The sequence below is a fragment of the Sarcophilus harrisii genome, chromosome 3, assembly GCF_902635505.1.
Source record: "Sarcophilus harrisii chromosome 3, mSarHar1.11, whole genome shotgun sequence".
In the NCBI taxonomy this organism is placed as follows: domain Eukaryota; kingdom Metazoa; phylum Chordata; class Mammalia; order Dasyuromorphia; family Dasyuridae; genus Sarcophilus; species Sarcophilus harrisii.
Window position 1 is genome coordinate 10,915,798 of NC_045428.1, and position 27,771 is coordinate 10,943,568.

General features: G+C 36.7%; 1 protein-coding gene across 4 annotated transcripts; it reads left to right on the forward strand.

Annotated features, from left to right (window-relative positions):
• Window positions 1-234: 234 nt before the first annotated feature.
• SUCNR1 (succinate receptor 1) lies at window positions 235-27,771 on the forward strand. 4 transcript variants are annotated; one of them, XM_023501436.2, is made up of 6 exons: window positions 235-354; window positions 1,046-1,101; window positions 3,262-3,465; window positions 4,552-4,618; window positions 18,904-19,078; window positions 25,201-27,771. In XM_023501436.2, the coding sequence occupies exons 5-6, from the start codon at window positions 19,076-19,078 to the stop codon at window positions 26,128-26,130; spliced, it is 933 nt and encodes a 310-aa protein (XP_023357204.1). In that variant the 5' UTR covers window positions 235-354; window positions 1,046-1,101; window positions 3,262-3,465; window positions 4,552-4,618; window positions 18,904-19,075; the 3' UTR covers window positions 26,131-27,771. The 4 variants fall into 4 exon arrangements, with proteins under 4 accessions (XP_023357204.1, XP_023357205.1, XP_023357203.1 ...); XM_023501435.2 differs by lacking the exon at window positions 235-354 and adding an exon at window positions 608-724; XM_023501437.2 differs by lacking the exon at window positions 3,262-3,465.

Below are 27,771 nucleotides of genomic sequence, written 5' to 3' on the forward strand. Positions count from 1 at the left end.
GTCATCGACTCAATTTCTTGGTTACTGCTGGTCTAGCTAATAAATTTATCAATCTTAGACCATTGTATCTCTGATAAATAATTTTCAAGTATAATAAAAGGAATGGCGATGAGAGATGGAATATTCTGGGTGAAGATTAGTGAGTCAGAAAATGTGGCTGGATCGTAGAGTGTGAGATGGGAATAATGTGCAAGAAGGCTGTGTAAATACAGGAAGGGGGCAGATTGTGAAGTTCCTTCCTGGGGACTTGTGATAAGGAAAGCATCTCACTGAAAATATTGTGATCCAGTGGAAAGAGTTTGGGATTGGGCTGAAGAAGATTTGGATTTGAATCTCACCCCTGAACCACTTCAGGTGAGTTACTGAACATGTCTGAGTTTCCTTGGCTGAAAAAAATCAAAGGGTTGGACTCTGAGTTGCCTTTTACCTTGATATCTAAGGGTCTACTTTTATCTTAAAGTGTAAAATCAGTTGATGAAAAGATAACCTTTCCAGAGTTTACTTTTCTGAAGATTGTTTATGAGAGATGGGATTTGCCAAGTGGTGAATCATATGGGTGGTTCTCACTTTACTGAAGTGGGTGAGGAAAGTGCTTGTGAATGAGGAAAAAGAAGTCAATTTCAGATAACCTGGGACAAATGCAGAGGAAGTGGTCAAAAGGACCACAGGAGAACATTGGGGATCAGAGAACACTGGAGAACATTGGTTAAACTGGAGTGAATTGGTTAGTTTGGGGAATAGAGGAAAGTTAGAAAGGGGATCTCCCTCCACTGGAGTTCCCTTAGAAGACTGGGAGGTTTTTGGAGTTTGGGAGAAGTTCAGATGGACTTGGTGGAGAATTTATTTTACCTGAAACAAATTATTTGGCAACAGTCCTTCTAATTTAGCTACTTAAAAACATAAGGGGTTAAAGGGGAATCCCAGGATTCACTTATGGATTTGTGAAGAATTATTCAGCAAAGGAAAGTTTAATCCACTTACATAAGAAAAAGCGTTTTGAAAATTAATTCCCCCCCCCCCCCCCCCCGGCTAATCTTTATTTCAGATAGCAGCCTGACACTAGAGATTAAGAAGGCAAAGATTTGAAGAGCAAGAAATTTGGTGAGTAAAAGGGGTAAATTTAAAGCTACAGGCAAAGATTTTTTTGTTTTCTTTTACTGTTGCTTTTTTCCTATTCTGATTAGATCACTTTAGAGGCACTGGGGAGTGTTAACTAAAAAATGTATCTTTTGTAAAGGATATCTCTCTATTAATACAGAGATTCTTAATCTGGGATCTGAACTTGGGTGGGGGGAAAATCTTGTGATAATTGCATTTTGGCTTCCTTTGCAATCCTATATATTTTATTTTATGCATTTAAAAGCAGTATTCTAAAAAGGTTCAACAGTCTTCATCAGACAGCTAATGATTATTTATTTATTTTTTATTATAGCTTTTTATTTACAAGTCATATGCATGGGTAATTTTACAGCATTGACAATTGCCAAATCTTTTGTTCCAATTTTTCCCCTCCTTCCCCCCATCCCCTCCCCCAGATGGCAGGTTGACCAATACATGTTAAATATGTTAAAGTATAAATTAAATACAATATAAGTATACATGTCCTAACAATTATTTTGCTCAGACAGCTAATGATTAAGAACCTCTGCATTAATCAGTGCCTTGTGAGAGCCATTCATTTGCGTCCCTTGACACCTGGAAATTGATGATTTCTAATCTACTTTAATTGAGGATTGCTGGATGCCAGTGATAATTAATGAATTACTAAGCTAAGCAATGTACAATTGCTCTCTAGTACTGTCTATTTTATATACCATTTTGAGTAAAATATCTTTATTAGATAATATATGATGAGAGATATTAGATAATATATGATATAATTATGTTCTTTTAAAAATGTTTTGAATTATAGTTGTCTAAGTGAACATTTGTAATTCCCTCTCCTCTACTCATTAGAACTTGGAAATATCATTAAACTTTACTGGACCTTAGTTAATTAATTAAACTACCTCTGACATTGTATGAACTAGATTACTTATTTTATTTCAAAATGAAGTTTCCCCCCTTCCCCCCTCCCTGAAATTAATTTTCTTCTTATTAGGTGAAATATTTTAAAATATACTCAAGAATATGCAGAATTGTAACTGATGTTGGTGGAGAAATAACTCATTGCAATTTTTTTTCTCCCTTTCCCCTGTACTTTAAAGCATGGTTATATTTTCAGATAATTTTAGATGCTTTCCTCCCCCATCTCCAAAAAATAGTCATATTTCGTATGAATAGATTATCTTTTATTACAGTTGGGAAAATAGCTTGAACAATTCTGTAGAAAAGGAGAAATTGACCAAGAGGTCAAAGGCAAACAGAAGGACTGATTGAGTCATATTTCCCTACAAGACTCCTCACCCAAAGAGACAGAAAGCAAATACTTCTCTCCCTGCTATCTTTGTACATAAGATTAAAAGCAACAGTTGCTCCTACCTTCCTGGAACCACGGAGTCCATATGTGATTGCTTAACTTCAGCCTACAGATCTGGGTTGAAGATGAAATTAGACTTGCAAATTATGGGACAGTTCCAGCAAACTCTGTTCCCTCATATACTCCTTTTCCTTTTAGGGTCAGAGCATGATAGGGTCATGAGCTGGTTAAGATGGTCTTAGACATCCTTATTGAGCATTCAATCAAGGAACATTTGTTAAGCACCTTTTGTGCTGGGAAATTGGAATAGGAAAGCAAGGAATTCAACAATCTATACTGTCAAGGAACTCCATCTAAAATATAAGAAAAAGTCCACTCCATCGCTCTCATTGTTAGAAAGCTTGTTTTCCCCCTGACAACAAGCATAAATTTGTTAGTTTTCATTTGCTTCTAGTTTTGCCAAATGGATCAAGATTAAGCCATGATCTTAACCTCTTCCAATGCTTAAACACAACTCCTATGTTCCCTTCTCCCCAGTCTTTCTTATCTTCCTCAAGATAAATATACCCGTTTCTTTAAGTGATGCTCCAATGGCAGAAAAACATACACTACTCCCATCATAAACACAGATACCCTGACTTGGCTCCTGGGTTTAAATGAATACATTATTCATTTAAATTAGTTGTAGTCCTTATTTCTAGTCATGGAGAAATAGTCCATTTCCCTGATTTATTTTTTTCCACAACTGGTGAAAAAGTATCAGAGATTTTGCTTAGCCAAGTCCTATGATTTCATTGGTATAAAAACACTTTCCAATCAACAAGCTTCTTCTGTCAATCCAGATCAGCAATTGCCTGGCAATCTGTCACATTCAGAGGTTGCTTAGAGGATTGAGGAAAAGTGACCTTCTCAGGATTTCACAGCAGAAGCCAAATTTGAATCTTGTTTTTCTGCCTCCGAGGTCAACTTCCTGCTCATTAGGGTCTCCTGCTTTTAAGATATGGGCCTGTTATTATGTATGAAGCATGTATGAACCCATTTTACAGGTAAGAAAACAAACACAAGAAAGTATTCTTTCAGCTTCAAGAAGAGAACTTAGCATTTCATTTTTAAGAAAAGAAGATGGGGCAGCTAGATAGCACAGTGGATAGAGCACCAGCCCTGAAGTCAGGAAGACCCTAGTTCAAATCTGGCACAGATACTTTAATACTTCCTAGCTGCGTGACCCTGGACAAGTCACTTAGCTCTATTGCCTCAGCAAAAGAAAGGAAAAAAAAGAGAAGATATAAGAGGCTGTTATTCAGAAGCAATCAGAAGTTCTAGTTATCAGAACAAAATTTTGGCAGAAGTTGGAAGGCAGTGACTGTGCCAACTGAGAATTAATGACAGATATGAGGGAGAAATCAGAGTCCTAATCTGCCAAATCTCCTGTGCTTCATCACGGCACATGCTAAAGGCTCAAGAAATCCAAGTCCCAGAATCCAAATATCAACAGAGGAACTTGGTTCACTGGGGATGTTAAATCCTTTCAATTGTGACCAACTCTTCATGATCTCATTTGGGGTTTTCTTGGCAGAGATATTAAGATTTGCCATTTGCTTCTCCAATTCATTATATGGATGAGGAACCAAAGCAAATAGGGTTAAATGACTTTTCCAGGTCACGCAGATAAGCATCTGAGGAAACTTGGGAAGGTGAGTCTCTCTCCAATGTACCACCCAGCTTCCCTCTCTACAGATGGGAGAACCTCAAACTTAAGAGTAGACAACAGAAGCACACATGATTGTGAGGAGGAAGCAAAGGCTTAGAGGGATTGATATGGCTGCACAGGGAACTCCTTATCTAAGATTTTAAAAAATAAAGCGGTGTATGGAAGATGGAAATATGGACAAATAACTGGATATGAAGAGAAACCTTAGCACGATCCTATCAGAAAGCGATCAGAAATGCTGAAAATCAAGAGCAATTTGGGGTTTACAACGGAAGTCAACAATAAAAAAAATGACCTGTAGCCTTGTGGTTGAGGAGCTAGAGAAAGGTCATAGAAGAGCGCTTGGAGTAGATGGGACAATGAGATCAAGTGACTGAAGGTAGAAGTACTCAACTCTGATTTTATATCTTTTATCTACCAGGGAGAATGATCTTCAGACTGGGAAGGAAAGAAAAATAAATGGATGATCCAAATGACAGGAACCTAAGGTAATTGTAGAATTTATACTCGTTGCTCTGGGTACATAATTGTACTCCTCGAAGGATGTGAATCTTTTGAGCGTAGAACCTGCTTTTTGTCTTAGTAGTCCCCCTGCTGAGGAAGAAGGAAAAAAACAATTACGTGCCTAATATGTGTCTAGCACTAATAGATGCTTTTTTGTCATTTGATCTTCATAATAACTCTGGGAGGCACGAAAATGCTGTCATTATCCCCATTTTACAGTTGAGGAAACTGAGGTAAACAGGTTGATTTGTAACGTCACACAACTAGCAAGTATCTGAGGACAGATTGAACTCAGATCTTCCTGACTACTGGCCAGGGGTGGAGAGGTCAGCAATATCATTTTGTCTGGCCCTGCCAAGACAACAAGAGAGATGAAAGCTAGGTACAACAATCTCCCATTGCTTGATCTTTTTAAATTGCCAGTTTTGTACTCCCAAGAATCATGTCATAACTAGGCAAATAGCCCTTGGAAGGAAAAAAGTTTCTCCAACCCTGCTCTAGGTCCAGATCTCTATCTGTGCCTTCTTGTGGCCTTTCCTTTTGTACCTCTCTCAATTAGTTAATTAGTTTCCTATTTTTCCCCTCTATCTTTTACATGATTTTCAAAAGCCCAATTCTTATTTTTCTTGGAGGCTTTGGATGTAGGAACTTTGTTATAATCTAAGTGTGTTTTGATCTTCCTTGTCACCATAATAACTTTCACTGGTTAGAAACTCCTCCCCACCCTCCTCCATTTCCCCAGCCTATTACTCTACTTAATTTTTTGTTAAAGTAGGGCTCTATTTCCAGAGTGGAGGATGCACTGTCCCAAGCTTTGGGGTTTTGTGCAGTTGTTTTCAGAAATCCTTCTAGGAATCTGACCACAAGCCCCTTTCTGCCCTGGAGCTGTAAATATTGTGCTAAATCAAGAGTTCTGTTTTGCTGACTTTCAGGCCCCGGGGAATTGGGGCAGAGGCTGGCTTGTGCCGGGGCTACATACCAGACTACTACCCACCACTAGAGACCCTGCCTGCTGACCCCAAGAACTCCCTGGCATTTCTGGCAGTGATGTCTAGAAGCCTCCAACACTACTGATGATTCAGAGGTCCTGTCTCCCTGATGCTGGAGTCTGGGCTGGGGCTGTGCTGGCCTGCTCTGGGATTACCTTCCAAGTCCTCTTGGGTGTCTCTGAGCTGAGAGGTCTGGAAGCCAACAATACTGTCCCTGATTCAGAGGTCTAGCTAAGGACTGATCCGGGTCCAGGACTGGGGCTGTGCTGGTACAGCCTGCATGGGGACTACATGCTGGACTCCCATTCTTGTGTCATAGACCTTTTCTGCTGACCTAAATTGCCTCCAGCTGGAAAATGTTCTACTCCATCTTTTTAGGTGTTCTGATGCTCTAAAATTTCCTTTAGTCATTTAAAGAAATTTAGAACCATTTGGGGGAGTGATTGGGCAAGTTCCTGTTTTTACTCTGCCATCTTGGCTCTGGCCCAATAGAAGGAGAATATTTAAGTACTTGAGCCTGTCTCTTTGATCCCAATATTGTACTGGAGATGCTATAGAGCTATGAATAACAGTACCCAGTATCAGAAAAATCAAAAGGTAATTTCATAGTAATGAAACCACACAAAGGAGGAATAAATAAGTAACCAGCAATATACCAAAGTCTAGAAGCAAAGTACAAGATGTCTCCAGAGATGAGCATTTGGGGACAGGTCAATTATGTATCAAGACTGAGAGAAAGTAAATGGGCTGCTTGAGTCTCCCTTGATATCTCACTTCTAGCCGAATGATGTGAAGGGCCCCACCATAATGGGGCCATAATGTAAACACACAGATCTATATTGCAAGGGACAAGAAAGCATGGGGTGATTGAGATCGTTATCTGGTGGGAAAATGCCTTCACTGATGGGACTTGATGAAGTAAGAACCCTTAGCAGAAATGCAATAAGTGCCCCATAAAAACCTGAATACTTATTCTGAGTCCTTTGTCAGATAAACTAAGCCAGCAGACAGAAAGTCTTTGTACTTCTGGGAGCATCTGGTTCTCGGAATACTCACGGCCTTTGCCTCTTTTGGAAGTCGGGTTGGAGAGGAATGAGGGAATCATAAAGGTCAGGGAGCGAGAAGAGGGTTAGGAGCTGGGGGAGTTGGATGGGTTACAAGCTTCAAGGCTCAGGAACGCAGATGGAGAAGATGAGGACGCGGGAATGATGGAGCCAGGATCTCGCTGTTTAAAACAAAACCACAAAGCCCCAGATCCGCCAAGGAAATGAAAATATTTTAAGTACTTATAAAACACTGAAAATTCTGACTATTGAGAAACAAGGTTAATAGCTCAAAGTTATGAGCACAATCTGGACATCCTGATGGTAATAATAAAACATGGTTACAATTATAGAATGAAGCAACAGACAATGACATGCTTTTGTTTTTTTAAATGGATCCATGATTTTGTTGGTACAGGTAGCTCTTGGTGCATTTCCTTTATCAACTCAGACCTTCACAGTATAGCAAATAGGTTTTAAGGATTTGGTGTCAGGAAAAACTGAGTTCAAATCCTGCCTCAAATACTAACAATGTCACCTTAGATAAATTATCTTACATCTCTGGGTCTGTTTCTTCATCTGTATATGGGAATAATAATATTTTTCTCACAAGGTTATGTGCCTCAGTTTCCTCATCTGTATATGGGGATAACAATAATACTTTACTAACAGGGATCTCTTGTGAATCTATATGAAGTCCTTTACAACCTCTAAAACACTTAGAAATGCCAGCTGCCGTTATTTTTCCACAGAGAGGAAGCTGGGTACATTAGATGACTTGTTCAGGATCATGAAACCAATTCATGGTAGGAGGGGAAGGGAACTTGAATCCAAGTCTTCTTGATTATGAAACCTGTTCTGTCCTGTCCTCAGTGCTGCCAGTTGTGGAATTATAATTATCTTTTCAAAAAAAGAAAAAAAACTTAGAAAGATGAAGTCTAAGTGGAAATTTAAAAAAAAATCCATTTCAAAAGCTTAATTAGAATATAATCAATTAGAACATAGCAGAATTTGAAAATGATTAAAACTCCTGGGATTTTCTCACCAAAAAACTTGACCTCTGGTTTGTGGGAAACTTGTAAAAACAGTTGTACATGAAAATGTAAACATTATTCTAACCAAGTATTAATGGATACCTTGGATAGAGCTTGCTGCTCCATTAAGAAACTGAAAGTTATGCTGTTTCACAACTCAACATGACCGAAAATTATTACGGAATCCTAGAGTTAAATCTGGAAAGAGCCTTGGGGACCCTTAAGCCAATCTCTTCATTTCACAGCTAAGAAAATATCTCCATTAAGATGAATGACTTGCCCAAGTAGTAAGTAGTCAGACCCAAATCCTCTGACTCAATTTGGTTTTCTTTTTATATACCCCGATAATTATTTGTCTTGGGAAGCAAGAGATTGAAAGGTGTTCTGTATAAAGGGAGATGAGGTTGAAGATGGAGGCCTGTCTGTTTTTTCTTTTTAAAGGGAAGGAAGAATTATGAGGAAGAAGATCATTGGGAAGTAATAGGTGATGAAGAAAAAAGTACCAATAAAACATGTTTTTGTTTTTTAAGAGGATCCATTATAAGATTTGCTTTTGACACATAATAGTTGGCCTCTTGTTTGATGCATTGTAGAAAGAATATTTTTTTTTCAAACTTACTATGAATTGGACTAGTTGACCTCTACAATCTCTGAAGTATATTTGAGAGTCACCATGGTGCAGATGCTAATAGTTGGTTAGTTGCCTATCAATCATGGGTATCCACTATATGTCAACAAAGGAAAATTGTGAGTAGGAGGAGAGAGAGAAATAGGATGCAATTTCTTCCTTTTGGCAAAGAGTTACCAGGAGACTGAGCATAATTCTGTCAATATCCCAGATGGAGCTCTTCTAGTCCCAATAATAGTCACTCATTTCTGCCTCCCAAATAGAAGTTCTGTGATAAATTTCCTGGAGGTAAAGGGACAGTGGGAGGGCATTATCATTTAAGGGGACTTTGTTATTCCTGCTTTGTGCCATTAAAGCATCTTGTTACTCCCTTAGTGTATGAAGTTAGCCATCTACTCATCTAATCTTGTGTAACTCTTCACAATGTCCTTCATAAAAATTAGATCAAGGTGGGCTTGTCCAAGTTCTGGGAACTTTCCTATAGTTCTTTTGATGTTGTGAAGATGCCATTGGAACATAAAATGGTAGAGGGAATATCTATTATCCTTCACTTTCTACATGAATATGATTAGCCTGGTCAGCCTTCTTTTCAAAAAGATTAATTTCTGTTGATAGCAGGTAATATTTTGCACCCCACTTATGTCTAGAATCAATCTCCCTATTGCCCTTGTTGGGTGATCTATAACTTTAGTTCTATTGAAACTATGGTCTTCCATGTCACTTAAGTCAACTATCATCACTAGAAAACCATTAATATTCCTTAAAGTAAGACTTCGCTGCAGAGAAAAATTCAGGATTAATGAAAAACACTGGGCCAGTTCATTGTCCATCTGCAGTATTTGTCTTAGATATGTACATATATATTGATACATGTGTGTATATAGAGGTATATCTACATATGTATCTAGCTATAGATATAGCTGTATATAAATGGACTGTATGGGTTTTTCACCATTTAGCTAAACTAGAGAAAGGTGAGGAGGGAAAGATAAGGATATGTTCCTTCTAATCACTTTTTTTTTTTGAACCAGAGTTAAGTCTGAAGAAATCCTCTAATGACCAGGTTTAGGCTCTCCATTTATCTACTTTTTAGTTTATTATTTCCCCGACTCAGACGTTCCAGGGAATGATTTATGGCTCAAGTGGAGGACCTTCCCCCAAAAGGAAGGAGTAAAAAGATGCTCCTTTAAGAAACATATATTGGATATGAAAGAACTCCCTATATAGAAGCCCCTTCAGGTTGGTAAGCTCTGCGTACCTAATAGATAAGGGGAGTTTGGTGTGGGATATTGAGATCCTAGCCTACAATCCAAGAAGAATGAAATTTAAAATATGGGGTTTGCTTTAGGAAGAAACTTTGACTTCTAGAAAGTTTTTAATACTGCCTAGCACGCAAGGAACACACAATATTCTGGTTTATATTACAAAGCCCCATAGTATATTTATGTGGATGTGGTTTTTGTTTTTAAGTTTCCAGGAAAGATAGCTCTAACCCAGAGGCTCATTTGATGACCTCAGGCTTTGTCTGTCCAAGTCATTTTCATGGCCACTATTAACCACATACTGTTAAAACCAGGATCCTTTCTTCTTTCACTTGAGTAGTCCTATACTGATCATATTTCATTATTTTTTATTGCTGTTTAATTGAGTAGCTTTCAGACAATAGTTAAAAGTCAATTCAACAGAAATCTATCCAGGAATGCTCAATGAAGCTCACTCTTTCCCTTCCACATATGTAACATGGAGCACAGTATTTCTACAATCTATTGATTCTTTTATTTTTAATCTGATCAAGATTAGAGAGAAATGAATTATCATAGATAATAATGTCTCTAGCTGGGGCAGTGACTAAATTACTAGTCTTGGAGTCAGGATGGGTCTAAATTCAAATATTCCATTGGATCCTAAGCAATTCACTTAACAACTTTAGTTTCCTCATCTCTAAAATGGGGGTAATAATAATGCCAGCCTCATTTGATTGTGGTAAGAATCAAATGAGATAAAGTGCATTGCAAAACTTCAGGTGCTGTATAAAATTAATTTGCTATTATTGAAAGCATCATAGAATGTTTTCATTTTTCACGAGACATTTGTTGATTTGTTAGTCCTAAAAGTTCATTTTTTTAAAGTGTATGTGCATGTACATAAACACAAACACATACACATATGCACATAAATATGCATATATATATATATACATCTATATGTATATTTATTACACATGCACTTCGACAAAAAATTTTAAGGCATCTATTCTTGTCATTGGAGCAAAAGAAAATGAAATAGTCCTTAAAGGAGATGATGTTGTACTTTCCACTGACTCATAAAGCATGAACCAAAAATGTAAGTACAAGCAATTATGGAAGAGAGATGAGATCACCAGTAGGTCTCTGGCTGTACCAATGAGGAGGGACCCACTGTGAACTTCAAGGAAGATAAGGCTTCATAGAACTCCAAAGGAGAGATCCTTCTAGGATAGGGAATGGCCTTTGCAAAGGGGATGAACTGAAGGAATATTTATCTTCTATGCTGGATTATTTTGAAGAACTAGCCTCTACTTGTCTTTCCCAGTAAAACAGAAGTTCTTTGAGACTGGAAATTAAAACCAAAAAAACCTTATTTTCAGTACCTAGCATCCTGTCTGAAATGTAGCATCCACTCAAGAGATGCTTGTTTAATTGATTTTTTTTTTTCAAATTGAATTTCAAAGGACTTTATAAGACAAATCTAGGCCATGCAGAAGTTTCTGGAGAGCAGGGCCTATGTCACATATTTTTGTATTTTCTAGGTCTAGCACAAGGGAGTGTTTAATACTTGTTTTAATTACTAAATGAAATCAAATCATTAAGCATTCAAGTGCCTCTTATGTGAAAGACTACAAAATGAACAAAACAACAAAAAACAAAAATGAAAACAAAAAGATATCATTCCCTGCCCTTAAAGTGGATGTAGTTGAGTGTAATTAGGAAAAAAAGGTTATTGAACATGTCCTTATCAAAATTACTTAGAAGTAATCTTTTTTTTTTTTTAAACATTTGGTTTTGCTCAGGTTCATACTAAGATAATCTGTTAATTATGAACTCTGCTTTGAATTTTATCATAGAGAAAATGGAAAAGCCAGTTATTTATTGAAAAGAGGGATGACCATCCCCATTCCTATAAGACAGGGATTACCATCAGATTAACAATCATTTCAATGTGATGAGTGTACTTTCTTCAAGGAGCTCAAAACCCATTCTTAAATAGTTTTTTTTGAGAACTTTAACAAGGTAGAGAGGGGGAAGGAAAGGCAAATGAATAATTTGGTTTTTTTCTTGAACTATTCATTAAATGCAAGAGAAAAGGGGGCGGGGTAGATTATGATCAAAGTTCTTGTATTGCAAAGCCAAAGGAAAATCACTTAGTTCAAGAGTGGCTACTGGTAAGGGAAATGACTAGTGAATTTAAGACCTTATGTTTTCATTATGTTTTTGCTGAGCTTGTGAAAGGCTGAGAAATTCTAGATGAGTACATGTCAAATACATTGCTATTTTTCATGGTCTATAAAAAGCTTTTGCCACTCAATATTCTATTTGAATGTGCCTCATTACCCTTATTTGGTCTTTAACACATCAATGCTTGCAACCATTCTCTGTTTGTAAATCTTATTATTCAAAGACAGCTAGGTGTCTCTGACTTGTATTGCCTCTATATTCCTTGCTAGGGTTCATGCACTTCCATATGGACTTTCTTCTTTTATTCTCCAACATGGAGAGTTGCCACATATATCTACATTTTACTGGAAATGTTTGCCTCTTGCAGAATTTCTTAAGATTACTCAAAGAGTTTTACATAAGAGAGAGGTTACTACGGTTAATGGTTTAAACCACCAGAAAAAAAAAATCTATAAGAACAAGTCCTAAAAACATGGGACTTTATGAAATTTGTCAAAAATTGCAAAGATCAATATAAAATAGTTTTTATAAAAACAGGAATGCTACATGTATCTATCATGTACATTTACCAGCTATATCTTTTCACAAAGTTCTGAGATATCCTGAGAGATTTGTGAAATGATTCTTTATTATTAGATTAAGATTGTTCTCCCCCATTTTTAGGGGGTCAGTAACAGTACCCCAGTTCTATTTAACATTTGACATCAATTAGCTTTTACAAAGGAGTATTTACTTCTCATCTATAGCAAGAACCAGCATAAAAACATTTTTTCTGACACCCCAGGGGCATAATCCTTCCTGTACCACACTGATCTCTTAGGAAGATCAGGCTTAAAACTTTGGTCAGCTTGTACATATCAATGATCCCATTAAGTTCATGTTCTTACATGACATGATTTCCAGATGAATTCTTCCATTGGTCTAGAGGCCCAAAGATGAGAAAGATCAGTCCAAAGATAACTACATATTTCTTTGGACATCAATGCTATGCTAGCTGTAGAACCCAGCCTGGATTCTGCTTCCTGGATTCCTCCTATTTCCAACTGTTCATGGGATGGGAAGGTGTCGGTATCATATCATTTATGCTCATCGGATGATGATTCGGACAGACTGACGCAAACACCGCTGCCCTTCAAGCTGTCCTATACAACCGAATTGGAGACATTGGATTCGTGCTAGCCATAGCATGCCTAATAATTAATAATAACTCCTGGGACATCCAATACATCTTCATAACAAATATCGACACATTAGCCCTTCTTGGGTTAATCCTTGCTGCAAGTGGGAAATCAGCCCAGTTCGGCCTACACCCATGGGTGAATCCTGAGAGACTCTACTCAATGCACTTAGAAAAGAAAGCAATGAACAAGACCAAAATGGCCCTGTTTTTCAAGGGAACATATAACTTGAGAAGGAAAAGGTAACTATAGTGTAGACTTTTATCTTACAATATCACCCCATCAGAATGTAGTTGAAGACAATGGTAACGGGAGTGGCGGAAGACATTGGCAATTTCTGAGGCAAAATGTGGAACTGCATTAGAGTTACTGAATTTTGGAGTGGGGTAGATGCTTAAAAATTAAGATGCTCTCAAGAATCACCAGTATTATAGTGGTTCTCTCCCCCCCGCCCCCGCAAAAAAAAAGGGGCAAGATAAGCTAGGATAAATGTGACGCAGTATGCCAAAGTGTATTGAACACTAGATTTGAAGTAAGGGAAACTAAATTTAAATATTTGTCTCAAAACTGTTCGGTTCTGCACACATATATTGTATCCAAGATCTACTGTAATCTATTTAACATGTATAGGACTGCTTGCCATCTGGGGGAGAGGGTGGAGGGAGGGAGGGGAAAAATCGGAACAGAAGTGAGTGCAAGGGATAATGTTGTAAAAAATTACCCTGGCATGGGTTCTGTCAATAAAAAGTTATTTAATAATAATAATAAAAAAGATAGGTTCTAAAATAAAAAAAAAATATTTGTCTCAGATCCATATCAGCTATAGTCACACACAAGCACATTAGTGGTCAAAACTTCATTTTCCTTATTTGCAAAATGGACCACATCCTATTTCCATTTAATCTACTTCCTAAGGTGCTTTACAACCTTAGGATATTTTGAGAAGATAAGACAAGAGATGAAGAGAAATTTGGAAACGAGATGAATATCAGGTGACCCTGCTATTTGAGTCTAGGTTTGATATATTTCATGACAATGACAAAAACAAATGTTATTTCCATTTGAAAGAAAGGGAAACTGAGGCTGCCAATAGTCACATGGATCAGAATGGAGAATTGTACCTTAAGAGTTCTTCCTGACACAACAGAAGTTGCTTCGAAGTAGCCGTTTCTTGGTGACAGAACAAAAACAAACTCCAAGAACTTTTTACATAATTTCCCTCGTCTAGGGACCTTGAAAATTCCTCAAACATTCTTCTGGTTAGACTCTTATTTTTCAGATGTCACTCTTTATTTCCAAAGACATGTTTTGTTCTGGGAAACACTAATCTGGTCCTGGAAATGGTCACAGAATTCCAGAAATGTGTAGATGCTGTCCTTAAACTAAGCCTGAATTTTTTTTTCTATCATTTGAGCAACCTTAGATATAAATTAAATATCTCCCCTCCCTCCTAAAGGGAATTTTTAAAATATTCTCAGACCAGATCTTTCCCATTGACTTACATAGGAATTTTTTTCTTCTAACTAGTAAAGTTTTTATAAGATGTCTCAGTTTGGTATCAAAATATGTCTTTGAAAGACACGTTAATGGAGTAAGTAGTGCAGTAGATAGAATGCAAAGCCTACAGTCAGAAAGGCACGAGTACAAATCCAAACTCATATACTTATTGTCTTTGGGCCAAACATTTAACCTATCATCCTGTTTCCTAAACTAAAAAATGGGATTAATAGCCTCTTGTTGCAGTCATGTCTGACTCTTCACGTTTCCTTTAGGGATTTTCTTGAAGTTATTGAAATGGTTTGCTGTTCCTTATCCAGCTGAATGAGGAAACTGAGGCAAAAAGAAGTGAAGTACAAAGGGTCACACAGCTAGTAAGTGTCTGAGACCAGATTTGAATGCAGGAAGTTTTCCCCCCATTTCAACACTTGATCTAATGTATCATGGAGCTGCCCCAAAATATTGTTACTGTTAAGTCATGTGCTACTCTATGATCTCATTTGGGATTATCTTGGCAAAAATCCTAGAGTTCTTTGTCATTTCTTTTTCCAACTCATTTTACAGATGAGAAAATTGAGGCAAATAGGATTAAATAACTTATTCAGAGGCACACGGTTAAGTAGTGTCTGAGAGTAGATTTGACCTGTCCAGGACAGGTTGTTTCTTCAGTACCATCTAGCTGCCTTAATAGTGCATTAGCATGTCCCCGTTTTCCCTAGTCCCTCCAGCTTTTATAATTTTCCTTTTCTTACAAATTAGTCAATCTGATAGGTACAAGATGGTACTTCAACATTGTTTTAATTTGCATTTCTCTAATAGTGATTTACAGCATTTTTCCATATTGAGGGTTTTGATTTCTTCTGAAAACTACCTCTTCATACCGTTTGACCTGCTTGTCATTTGGGGAATGACTCTTATTTTAGGAATCTGGCTCATTTTCTTTTGTATTTGAGGAATGAAACCTTAATCTGAGAAATTAAAAAAAAATCTCCTAAATTTCTTATTTTCCTCCTAAATTTGGTTGCATTGATTTGATTTGTGCAAATTCTTTTAAATTTAATGTAATCAAAATTATCTGTTATGCTTCCTATGATCCTCTTTATCTCTTATTTTGTCATAAACTCTATATCAAATACTACAGTATTTTGGTCATTTATTTCCATATTATGCACCTAATCTCTTCTACTGATTAACCACTCTATATTTTATCAAGTACCAGATTGTTTTTTATGAATTTGTTTGAAATCTGATACTGCTAGTCTTCCTTCTTTTATTTTTTCCCACTGATTTCCTTGATAATCTTGGCCTTTTGTCCTTCCAGATGCATTTTATTTTTTTCTAGCTTTATAAAATAATTCTTTGGTAGTTTCTTTGGTATAACATTAAATAAGCAAATTAAATTAGGCAGAAATTTTTATAATTATATTGGCTCAGCCTATTTATGAGCAATTAATAGTTCTTTAATTGTTAAGATTTGATTTGTGTGGACTGTTTTCTAATTGTGTTCATATAGTCCCTGTGTTTGTCTTAGCAGGTAGACTTGGAAGTATTATATTATCTACAGACATTTTAAATGTCATTTATCTTTGTATTTTTTTTTCCTGCTGGGTTTGTTGGTAGTATATAGAAATGTTGATTTATGTGACTTTATTTTATATCCTGCAAATTCACTAATGTTAATTGTTTCAACTAATTTTTTATTTGATACTTCAGGGTACTCTAAGTATACCATATTTGCAAATTTTATTTCCTCAGTGCTTATGTTTTTCCTTTGATTTCTTCTGTTTTTTTTTTGTTGTTGTTGTTATTTATTTTTATATTTGTTTTTTGTTGTTTTTTGCTGCAGCTAATGTTTCTAGCAGAATACTGAATGATGGTGATATAGACATTATTGCTTCACTCCTGATCTTATTAAGAAGACTTCAAATTTATCCCCATTACAGATAATGTTTTCTAATCTTTTAGATAGATATTGCCTTTAAGAGACTCTTTTTATTCCTATGCTTTCTAGTGTTTTAAAATAGGAATTGTTTTGTAAAAAGCTCTTCTTGTATTTATTGATAAAATCATGATTTTTGTTGGTTTTGTTATTGATATCATCAATTCTGTAGAGTTTTCCTGATACTGATCCACTCTGCATCCCTGGTATAAATCTCCTCTTTTCATTGAGTATGATCCTTGTGATCATGCCCATGAATGTTGAAACTTTGAAGGGACTGTTCAGTTTGCATTGGTATTCAGTTTCTTCATTTTGGAAAGTAAATCTTAATTATCCTTGCATATGTTTTGAAAATAAAAAGCTTTAATTTAAAAAAATAACAATAAAAATAAAATGTCATCATAATCCCCCTAAAAAAATGAAAACTTTCTTCTACTTCCATAAACTAGGTACAAGGAAACATTTGTGAAACAAAATTTTAAAATGCTTGAGTAGATCTACAAGACAAAAAAAAAAGTAAATCTTATTATCCAGTGTTTCTTTTCTGGTCCCACAAAGAAATGAGTGCACAGCAAATGAGCCATTTCTTTTAAATACCAGATCTGGCTTTGTCTCTGTGGGAAAAAATACTAAGGATGTTGACTTTAGATTTTTTTTTCTCCTAAATCCCAAATAAGCACTTAAGTAATGAATTGCTAGATATGTTAGGGTCAGAGTTCACTGAAGTATATTTGTCTACTTTTGATAGACACAAACAACATGAGGCAGGTGTGCATTGTGGGTCTACAGCCAAAGGTTCTTAACCCAGGATAGTAATAACTTTAGACGGATAGACAGAGATAACTAGATGAATATATGGTTAGAGATAGATGAATAGATATTTGTATACATATATCTACATAAATATTTATATCTATGTATATAAAGATATTTGGATAGATGGATGGCTGAATAGATAGAGATGAATAAATGGACGGATGGAGATACTGATATCTATATCTATATAGCTATCTATAGATAGGTAGATGAATGAACAAATGGATACAGATAAATGAATAGGTGACTAGACATGTACAAATCTCTCTCTGTATATATTTCATATATTTATATATGCAATATATATTTATATTTCAAATTTAATAATTAATATAGATATGTACATATTTATATTTCAAATTTAATTTCAAATCTAATTGGTTTCCTTTGAACTCCTATGTAGTGTTTGATTTTATGCCTTTAAAAGCATGATTCTAAGCAGGGGGGATGGACCAGGTTTGCCCAAAAAATCCCAAGCAAACAGAAAAGGATGAAGAAATCCTGCTCTACAATAATAGCAGCTTGCCTCCTGCTGTAATTCCAGGGCAGACCTGTTAAAATCCTGTTATTGTCTATCCCCTCCCCTTCCACTCCTGGGTATCTAAGGCATTTATTTTGCATGTTTTTAAATTTGAGTGCCAACAAGGGGAAAGATTGTCATTTAGGACTTCATTGCTCTATAGCTTGTGGATAAAAGTACTTGTTGCAGAGATACAGCCTTGTAGGGCGGTTTAGAGATTCAGCCCTAGAATCATGTACAAAGTCTTTTTTCTGAATCTTGCTCTTGTAATAAGGGGTATATCATTCAACTTCTCATTGCCATACCTTTAACTTTCTACCTGCTACAGAGAGAGAGATGGAGTGGGACACAGTGGGAAAAGAACTAGATTTGGGGTCAGAGGGCCTGGGTTCCAACCCTACCTCTTATATACTATCTTTATGACTATAGAGAAATGATTTAGGCTCTCTGGCCTCTAGTTTTCTAATCTGCAAAATGAAGCTGGATAGCTAGGTGATGCAGTGGCTAGATTGCCCAGCCTGGGGTCAAGAAAATTTATTAACCTTGTTTGTATCAGTTTCCCCATTTGTAAAATGAACTAGCAAAGGAAATGGCCAACTACTCCATTATCTTTGTCAAGAAAAGCCCCAGTGGGGGTACAAAAAGTTCACTCAACAACAAGTGAAAAGGGGTGAGGGGTAGGAAGTTGGACTTTCCAACTCTAAATATGTGATTCAGCTAGGTGGTACAGTGGACAGAGCACTAGGCCTGGAGTCAGAAATACCAGAGTTTAAATTCAGCCTTAGCTACTTACTAGCTATATGATTTTGATGAAGTTCCTTCACCTCAGTTTCCTGAACTGTGAAATAAAGAATGATTAATAACATTTCTCAGGGTTGTTGCAGGGATAAAATGAGATGCTATCTGTAAACCTGAAAGCAATGTGTAAAATGCTAGCAAATTAGCTACAAGTGTGATCCTATAGATAGGATGACCCATAGGGTCTCTCCTAGCACAAAAATTATGATTTTTGTAAAATATTAGTTAGCTCTGATTCCAGCTCAGGTTGAAAGCTTATGAGTGAAAATAAGAAACACTCAGCTAATGTCTTAATTGTGCATGGGGGAATTTAAACATCAGAGTTTTCTAAATCTTCAGTTTGTTCTTCCTCCCTCATGAAAGAGTTAATGGGCTTGCACCTCCCCTTTACAGGAAACTGCACATAGGTCTGCTTTGGCAGGGCAGATAAATAAACTCCTCAATGTGCTTTGAATGATTGCATGATATGCAAATGAGATGAAATAAGGCAATACAGCTGCAGTCCCACCACCCAGAAGCATCACTCATCGCCCGGCTGCTGAGGAGTGCCTGCCCAGCCAAAAGAATGGTAAGCTACAATATTCCTCATTCTCCGGAATCCAGTTCATGTCATGTTGGGCCAGCAACTAGTGGGCCCCCTGGAAAAGAGGGTGATTAATGTTTTGGATAATGCTTAAACCATGACCAGCTGGTCCAAATTCACTCCAGAAGTAGTGTGTGTGTGTGTGTGTGTGTGTGTGTGTGTGTGTGTGTGTGTGTGAATGTAACTCTAACTTGTAAGTTGTTTTCTGTCTTATGGGTTAATGTCAAAAGTACTAATCTCTTTGAAAATCAATATTCCTTTAAAACAAAATTGCCAAAGGCTTGGTTCAACTTATGGATCATGTTAGTGGTCTCTGACAGTATTTCAAGAAGAGCTTAATATTGCACTAAAATCAGTAAATGGAGTTAGTGAAATAGCTATGGTTATTTAGCAGGAAAAGTACAGAGGACAAACAATATTATGTTTGCTAGGAATCCATGTAGCTGTTCTGTCCATTGGCTAGCAACATATATTAAGGAAATATTTTAAGACAACTATTGAATCGTTGTTTGCATTTAACATGTTATTTTTATTTAACATTAATAATTAAAATAAACCTGAAGATATTTTTTGGGGAAAAAAACCCCAAACATATTGAAGAGTTTGAACCACACTAGTTTTTAGAAAACTTAATCTAAGATGCCGTATGAATATATGTATAAGGAGTCATATGATTATTTGTAAATACAAGTACCTAATAAATATTATATCAGGGCATAAAATATTAATATTTTAATTCTTTGCTATAGGAGGTCATTTGCACAACAAATACAAAATGCTCAAAATCTAAATGGTTTTTCTTTCCCCCCAGCATTCAAAGCGTTTTAATAATTGAAAATCTTATTAAATAGAAGTAGTTAAAGTCATTTTCGGCAGAGGTAATTCACCTTGGTTTGTTTTGAAAAAACTTGCCTCGGGGCTCTAAGAAAAATTCTATAAGTAGAGTACTGTGCAATCCTCAAAATGCTATATAAATAGCAACTATTATATTATCATTATTATTGGTTTTGTTGTTACTGCAAAATGTTATCATACACTGAGATAGTCCTAAATTAGTTATTTCAGTTTTGCAACTAAAATTTCAAATGTATTTGAAATGGATGCAAATGCATTTTTACAAAATGAAAAACTTATCAACTCATAGCAAAAAACAAACAAACAAAACCAGTGGGAAATTACAACATAAATGTGATATTGAATGTGCGCAAATGGCCAGAGGAGCAAACTGAATGGATGTGGGCTTCTTTCACAGAATTCATATTTTTAAAATGATTAATCCTTTTATGGGAGCGTGATCTCACATAAAACTTTGGAAGCCTCAGGCATAGTTTTAGAGATCGCTCAGAGGACTCAGAATCCTACTTTCATTGTCATTCTCCCCTCTATCAGTAACTATTTGAAGAACCTAAGAAATTTTGTAAATTAACCTGTAGTCATTTTGTCACTGTTTCTATTCTGTGTTCTACAATATTATTATCTATATAATATTCTATGTTAAAGAGTATCTAGAGATAGAAATACAAATGTCAGTTCTTCATGGAAAACACTTTGTGATTCTATTAGGAAAGGGGTGTGTGGGGGGGGTAGATATTACATAGAGAAAAATCCTGGGAAGCATCTTGAGATCCTGTAAAATACTTGCAAAGACAACAATCCTAAAGATCATGGTTACCATCCATTTGTTTTGATACCTAATTGATCAATACTGAGGGTCCTAGGAAGCTTAACTTAGCCTACAATCATTCCCTTTAAGATTCTCTGTCATTGCCATCTCCTATCTATTAGAATAAAAGGAAAGGAAATCAGTTGCTAGTGCATTTATGAGCCAGGGAACAGATGCCAGAAGAGAGCGCCAATTGGTAGTTTGTGACCTCTTCAAGCTTTGGTCTTTCCATTGGACTTCCCTTCATCTTTAACCTGAGGTGAAGTTCAGGGATAAAACTCTAGTCCTAGGACGTTCCCTTGCCCCAACTTTCCTAGTTCTGCCTGAGAGTTCCTTAGTCATCTGTTTTTTTATGGCGTTTCCTGTTGCTATCATCCCTCCAGGCAAGGACTCAGCCTTCCCTCTCTGTCTCATTCATTTAAGCAAGATTGGAGAAAACACTAGGGATGGAGCACGAGGTGCTCTCATAAGGAGTATAGTGGGAGGTGGTACCAGATTGTGTGGAAAGGATGTAGGGAGGGAAGAGAGAGAAGGCACTAGTATAGGTACAAAATTACAAACAAATGTGATTCCTGTTTTTGAAAGGCCTTCACTTGTAATGACTTCTCATTTTGATAAATGAAATTAATTTTAAAGCCAGTCCATCAAAGTATGAATCACATTTTTATTTCTTAATGAGCCTCTTTAAAATAACTTTATATTACTCACTTTTATTTTCCTCCATCTCCAAACACCTCTTTCTGCCCTTCCCTCCTCCTCAGGAACCATCTCTAACAACAAAGAATTTTTAAAACGAAAGAAAAAAGAAATAAAAAAAAAAAAATAGACCATATCAGTTCAGTTGGATAGTATGTTTAGTGCTCCAGACCAGGAATATTTCAGTTGTCCAAATAAGGGAGGGAAATTCCTTTTTCCAGTCTCTTTTCCAAGGCCAAGCTGAATCATTATCATTATATAACACTCAGTCTGTTTTGGTTGTGGCTCTATTCATGTATAATGGTTGACATAATGGACATCGTTTCCTGCTTATTTTACTCCATAATAGTTTTTATAAGTCTTTGCATGCTTTTCTGAATTCTTTAAAATGATCATTTCTAAAGGTCTAGTAATGTTCTATTTCATCCACATCATAATTTATTTTGCTGCTGTTCTATAATTAATTGACACTTACTTTATTTCTAGAATTTGAGCTTTTTTTGTTTTGTTTTGTTTGCTCTTATTGAAAAAGAGTTACTATGAATATTTTGGTGTATATGGGACCATTATTTTTGTCTTTGAGTCTCTTGCCATAGATATAGACTGCCCCAAAAGTCTTATTATGGTTTTAAATCTTAAGACCATTCTAAGACTTTTGAGTTAACACACACACTTGAATATTTGGATATATGTGTGCATATACATAATAAACAATTAACTTTAATATTAATTAATTAATTTAATAATAATTAATAAAATACAGTAGCATATGTGGATGAATACATGTATAAGTATATAGGATGGCTCAAAAGTCTTAGTATAGTTTTAAGCTTTTAAAGTATATGTTTCAGTTCTTCTCTATGCCCCATGCCAAACGCTAACTGCCTTTATTCCTAGTGTCCAAATGGTTCTAAATCATGAATTCTTCTACTGCTATCAGTTTTTCAAAATGTCTGCTTCACTAATAGATTAGTGATTTACATAACATCTACCTGATAAAGCAAAGCAACAATGAAATAGATTAAAGTGTTAACAACAAAAAGTTATCTTGATTTGTTTTTGACTCAATTGTTTTATCTCCAAGGGATAAGGAGAGAAACATCACTGAAATGTTTTAATAGTTTGTCAAATATATGGTTATTAGGATTATCTAAGCATCATTTAAATTATAAAATTGGTATAGATGATTCTATAAAATAAATGAACACAAGTTACACATCATCAACTCTTGCAGTCCAGTAATGGTCCCCAAAGCCCTGCAGCATGAATTACAGTCAAACACATTTGTATGGTGTCTCAAAAGTTTTTAAAGATGTTTCATACAAGTTATCACGTAATTCCCATAGTTTTTTTAAATCAATATTATTGAAGTCAATGTGTTTTCACAGGTCAATACCACTGTCAACATGCCTTATTAGAACTCTTTAGTATTGTTCTTCCTCATCACTTACATTAATCCTGAAACAAAAATTAGATAAAATGTTGGATTTGGTGCTTCTAGGGAACACAGTATGATAGAGTGGGGAAAACACAATATTGAGAACCAGAATTCTAGAGTTCAAGTTCTTGTGCCACCATTTATTAGTTCTATGACCTGGGGCAAAGTCACTTTAACAGTCTTAATCTCAATTTTCCCATCTACAAGATGGGAATAATAACAGCAGTAGGACCTACTTTGTAAGCTTTAAAGATAATATATGTGAAGGATTGTCCAATTCTAAGAGTATAAATGAGTTATTACTATTGCATGCATTTTCAACCACTGTGCCCAAGCTGGTGCTGCTGAACTTGAAAGCACTAGTGGATAGATCTCTGACTTGAACTTTTGCATTTACCTCTGACTAAGGGGGCTCCTAACTTTCATTTTTAAAAAGCTTGGTTCTATTATTGCTGGACTTTTCCTTGTCCCTATTTTTAGGTCCCAAGTAGTGTTTTGTCATTATATGTAACTGATATAAGTTGATTCAGGAAAAATTCCTCTTCTTTGGGGGACATGAAATAAATTTTAAATGATTTCAGGTTGTTATTGACTGATTATGCAAAAAAATCTCTGAATAAAGAAGCTGTGAGTGGTGCTTCTGCAGTTCCTATGCTGCAATTCCCAGGAACTTTCCTCTAACCATGGAAATCAGCTTTTCGAAACTTGACAAATGAATTTGTTATTTTATGAAATCTTCAGGATTAACTAAAATCAGATGCAACTTATTTTGCTTAATGTTTGCACTTGTATATTTTTCAGAAAACAAAATGTCCCTCTTTATTTTTAATTTCCCATTGCCCTGGTGCCTCAGAAAACTTTTATAAATTTTGAAATGAAAAATGTATTGTTGACTTTGTCGCTATTTAAGAATTCAGTACTAATAGCTAGCATTTTTATAGCACCATAAAATTAGGAAAACTTAAAGCACTATATATATAGAGAGAGTGATTTTATTCAGTCTTTGTCATCCTTATGAAGTAGATACTATGAATATTTATTTTTCAATGAAGAAAATGAGTCACAGAGATGTTATGACTTACTGAATCACACATCAAGGAAGCCTAAATATGAAATGTACATTATGAAATGTGAGTAAATATAGAAATATATAACAAAGTAATTAAATGGGGGAATCATCAAAAGTCTCCTACATAGAAGGTGCTTCTTTCTTAAATTGATTCTTGAAAAAATCTGGGCATTCCAAGAAGCCAAGGTGAGACCAGACGCCATTTCAAGAGTGGGGATCAGCCTTTGCAAAGGCATGGGAGAGAATTATGTAGCCCAATTTTGATGGAATGCAGATTGGAACTAATCTGAAATCAATCTGGAAAAATAGATTGGAGCCAGTTGGAAGGTAGCACTTGAGTCAAGACTACAAAGTCATAACTTCTCAAGTAATTCAGGTTGCTATGTGAAGCTAGTGATGATAGATTGGAAGATGACAGATCATAGATTTTTTTTTGGACAGGAGAGCAGGCCACATTGATTGTTGCTTGCCCAAAAGATTATTTTATGGAGAACTCTCACAGGGCAAGTGCTCACAAGGCGGTCAAAAAAAGCACAAAGAAGTATTTATGAGCACAAATACTCTCAAGGTCTCTTAAGAACTTTAGACCTGATTGCATGACATGGACACAGGACCGCCCAGCATGGCATGCCTGCCTCAGAAAAGGTGCTGTCCTCTATGAGTAAAGTAGAATTGAATTAGCTCAGGAAATGCACAAAGTTAGAGAAATTACCTCAAAAGTTCAAAGGGACTGTTTGTGTTAATGATGTCATTTTGGTCCTCTTGAAGAACAAAGAACAACAACCATCTACAAGATGAGGAGACTGATAGAAAGGAAAAGGAGGCAATAAAAGGAGAGCTGGGATTTGAGCCCAGGTTGGTTGACACAACTAGGAATGTTGGGGAAGGACATGTGAATGTTTAGCACAGAATTGTCCAAAATATTTGTCTTTGTTTTTCATAAGCATATGGAGATGTAATTCTACTGTTTCCTAAAAATCAGGATCAACTGTTGTGATTTGTTATAATTTGTTTTGTTTTGGCCGAGGCTGTTGTTTAGACCAAAAATATACATTGGTTAATAGATTTAGAGCTGGAAGTGACCTCATGCTGCTTCAACCTTCCCATTTTATGGGTAAAGAGTAGAGTTTAAATGACTTTCTTGATCACAGAAACATTAGGGTTTTGTTATCACAAAGTTTTTTGTCTCATAAAGGGAAAATTTCATTATTCCTAATTTTTTTTTTCTTCCTCTTGCTCAGGATCAGAACGAGACTTGCAACAAATGGCTGGGGATAGAGGATGCCCTAGAGAAATACTTTCTTCCTACCATCTATTCCATTGAGTTTGTCATTGGCATCCTTGGGAACGTGGCTGTTGTTTTGGGCTATCTTTTCTGCCTAAAAAACTGGAAGAGTGGCAATATTTACCTCTTCAATCTTTCCCTTTCTGACCTCACCCTCCTCTGCACACTCCCCATTTTGGTTAGACAGTATGCCATTGGGGAAGGGGCATATATCCTGTGCATAAGTAACAGGTACTTGCTCCATGCCAACTTATACACAAGCATCCTTTTCCTTACATTTATCAGTATTGACCGGTACCTGCTGATGAAATATCCCTTCCGGGAACATTTCTTACAAAAGAAAGAAGTTTCGGCCTTGATCTCTGTGGCCATCTGGATCTGGGTGACCCTTGAGCTTCTACCAATCCTCTTTTTCCTTGACCCAAACGACAGCACCACCTGTAATGATTATGCGAGTTCTGGAGATCCCAAACTGAACCTTATCTACAGCGTGTGTCTGACCTTCCTAGGGTTCCTCATTCCACTCTTTGTCATGTGCTTCTTTTACCTGAAAATTGTGCTTTTTCTGAAGGAGAGAAGCAGACAACTTAGCACTTCTCTCCCCCTTGAGAAGCCTCTCAACTTGGTCATCATGGCAGTGGTGATATTTTCAGTTCTCTTTACCCCCTACCACATCATGCGAAACGTGAGGATAGCATCCCGCCTGGAGGTCTGGGAGCCGACCAGATGCGGAAAGATCATCATCAAGTCATTCTACATTATGACCCGGCCCTTGGCATTTCTAAACAGTGTGATCAACCCTCTCTTCTATTTCCTGATGGGGGATCACTTCCGGGAGATGATGATCAATCAAGTGAGGATCATCTTCAAATTCATTAGAAGGTGACCCTGCTGGCCTTCTGGGGCCATCCTTCAAAGACAAAGGGGTTCCACTTTCTTCAGGAGGGCACGTTCTTGTTTCTCTGATAGGTCCCATGGATGGTTGACTTGTTTGTTGACTCCAAGTGGGTTTTAGCTCTGTTCCCTGAAACACGGATCGACTAACCTTATGTCTCTCTGAAATGCGCGCCTATCTTTTTAATACCAACAGACCTGTGGAAATGTTACAGATGTGAGTCAAGGAACTCTTGTCTCTGAAGAAATGAAATTGCAGATCTCCAATAGGGTAATGGAAAGTTACATGGTAGAGGAGAGCTGGCTGCAACATCATATACTCTAGGAATGAGGAAAGAAGAGGGCTATATGAATGTCATCATAGTGATGGAAAAAGACAATGGGTTGTTCCTGTGATGAGAGAAAGAGATAGGTGGCCCATGGCCTTGACCATGGGCCCTACCTCTCCAACACACTGGGTCCCATCTCTCTAGCAAACTGATGGGAACAACATAGACAATGCAGTCAAATCTCCATCACTAGAGGGAATGACCATGTTAGGAGGAACACTTGGTCTAATGAGAAGAAATTAAAGAGTGGACCGGTGGAACTATGTGCTGTTTAGGTTGTAATCTCTTGTTATTGTCAAAAGAATGAGTGTGGACAAAATCACTCTTCCTTCTCCATGAGGAAATTGGCCAGTAGAGAAGAGGCACGTGAAGGAATGCTGACAAATTGAAGGAGTACAGTACTAGGGAAGGGAGAGAAGGTTCTTGCCCTCCTTCAAAATCCTTTTCTATTTCTTTGCATACATATGGTATTTCCTGCTGGAGAGTAAGCCCCCTGAGAACAAGTTGTTTCTTTTTTGCCTTTGTTTACTCAGTACTTATCATGGGGATGGAAATCAAAGCTTAAAACTCTACTATAACTCTGAGACATTCAGTGTAGTAGTAGGTGGTCAATAAATGTTAATTCCAGGGATATGCAATATGGCATACATATTAAATATAATATGGGTGGATGGGAGAGGGGACAAAGGGACAATCTGGAAGAAGCAGCCACCACATAGTGCAGACCTTCTCCCTGGAGCATTGCAGGAAGCTTCTCACCATTTCCCAGTCCCAAATCTCTGCCCACTCCAGTCCATTCCCTACTCGGCTCCTGAAATGATTCTTCTAACTAACCATCTCATACTCCCTACTCAAAAACTCCAATGGCTCCCTGTTACTTCCATGACTAAATATGAAATTCTCTGATTTCCAAAACCCTTCAGAATCTGGCCTTCCCTATCTTCTTCCCTTCCATGCCTTCTAGGATCCAGTGACTTCCTTTAGTTCCTTGAACATAGCACTCAACTTATTCATTGCCTGGCTTTCCCCACTGGCTGAAATGTTCCCCCTCCTCACCTCTGTCTCCTGACTTCCCTGGATTCCTTTAAGATTTGGTTCAAAATCCACTTTCTGGAAAAGGTCACACAATGAGAGTCTTCTCTCTGAGCCTCCCATTTATTGTGTCCATGGTGATTATATATTATCTCTTTCATTAGAATGTGAGCTCCCTGAGAGCAGGGATCATGTTTTTGCCTTAATTTGTACCCCTAGCCCATGACATAGTGCTTGGAACATAGCACTTAATAAATGCTTGTTTTCTTGCT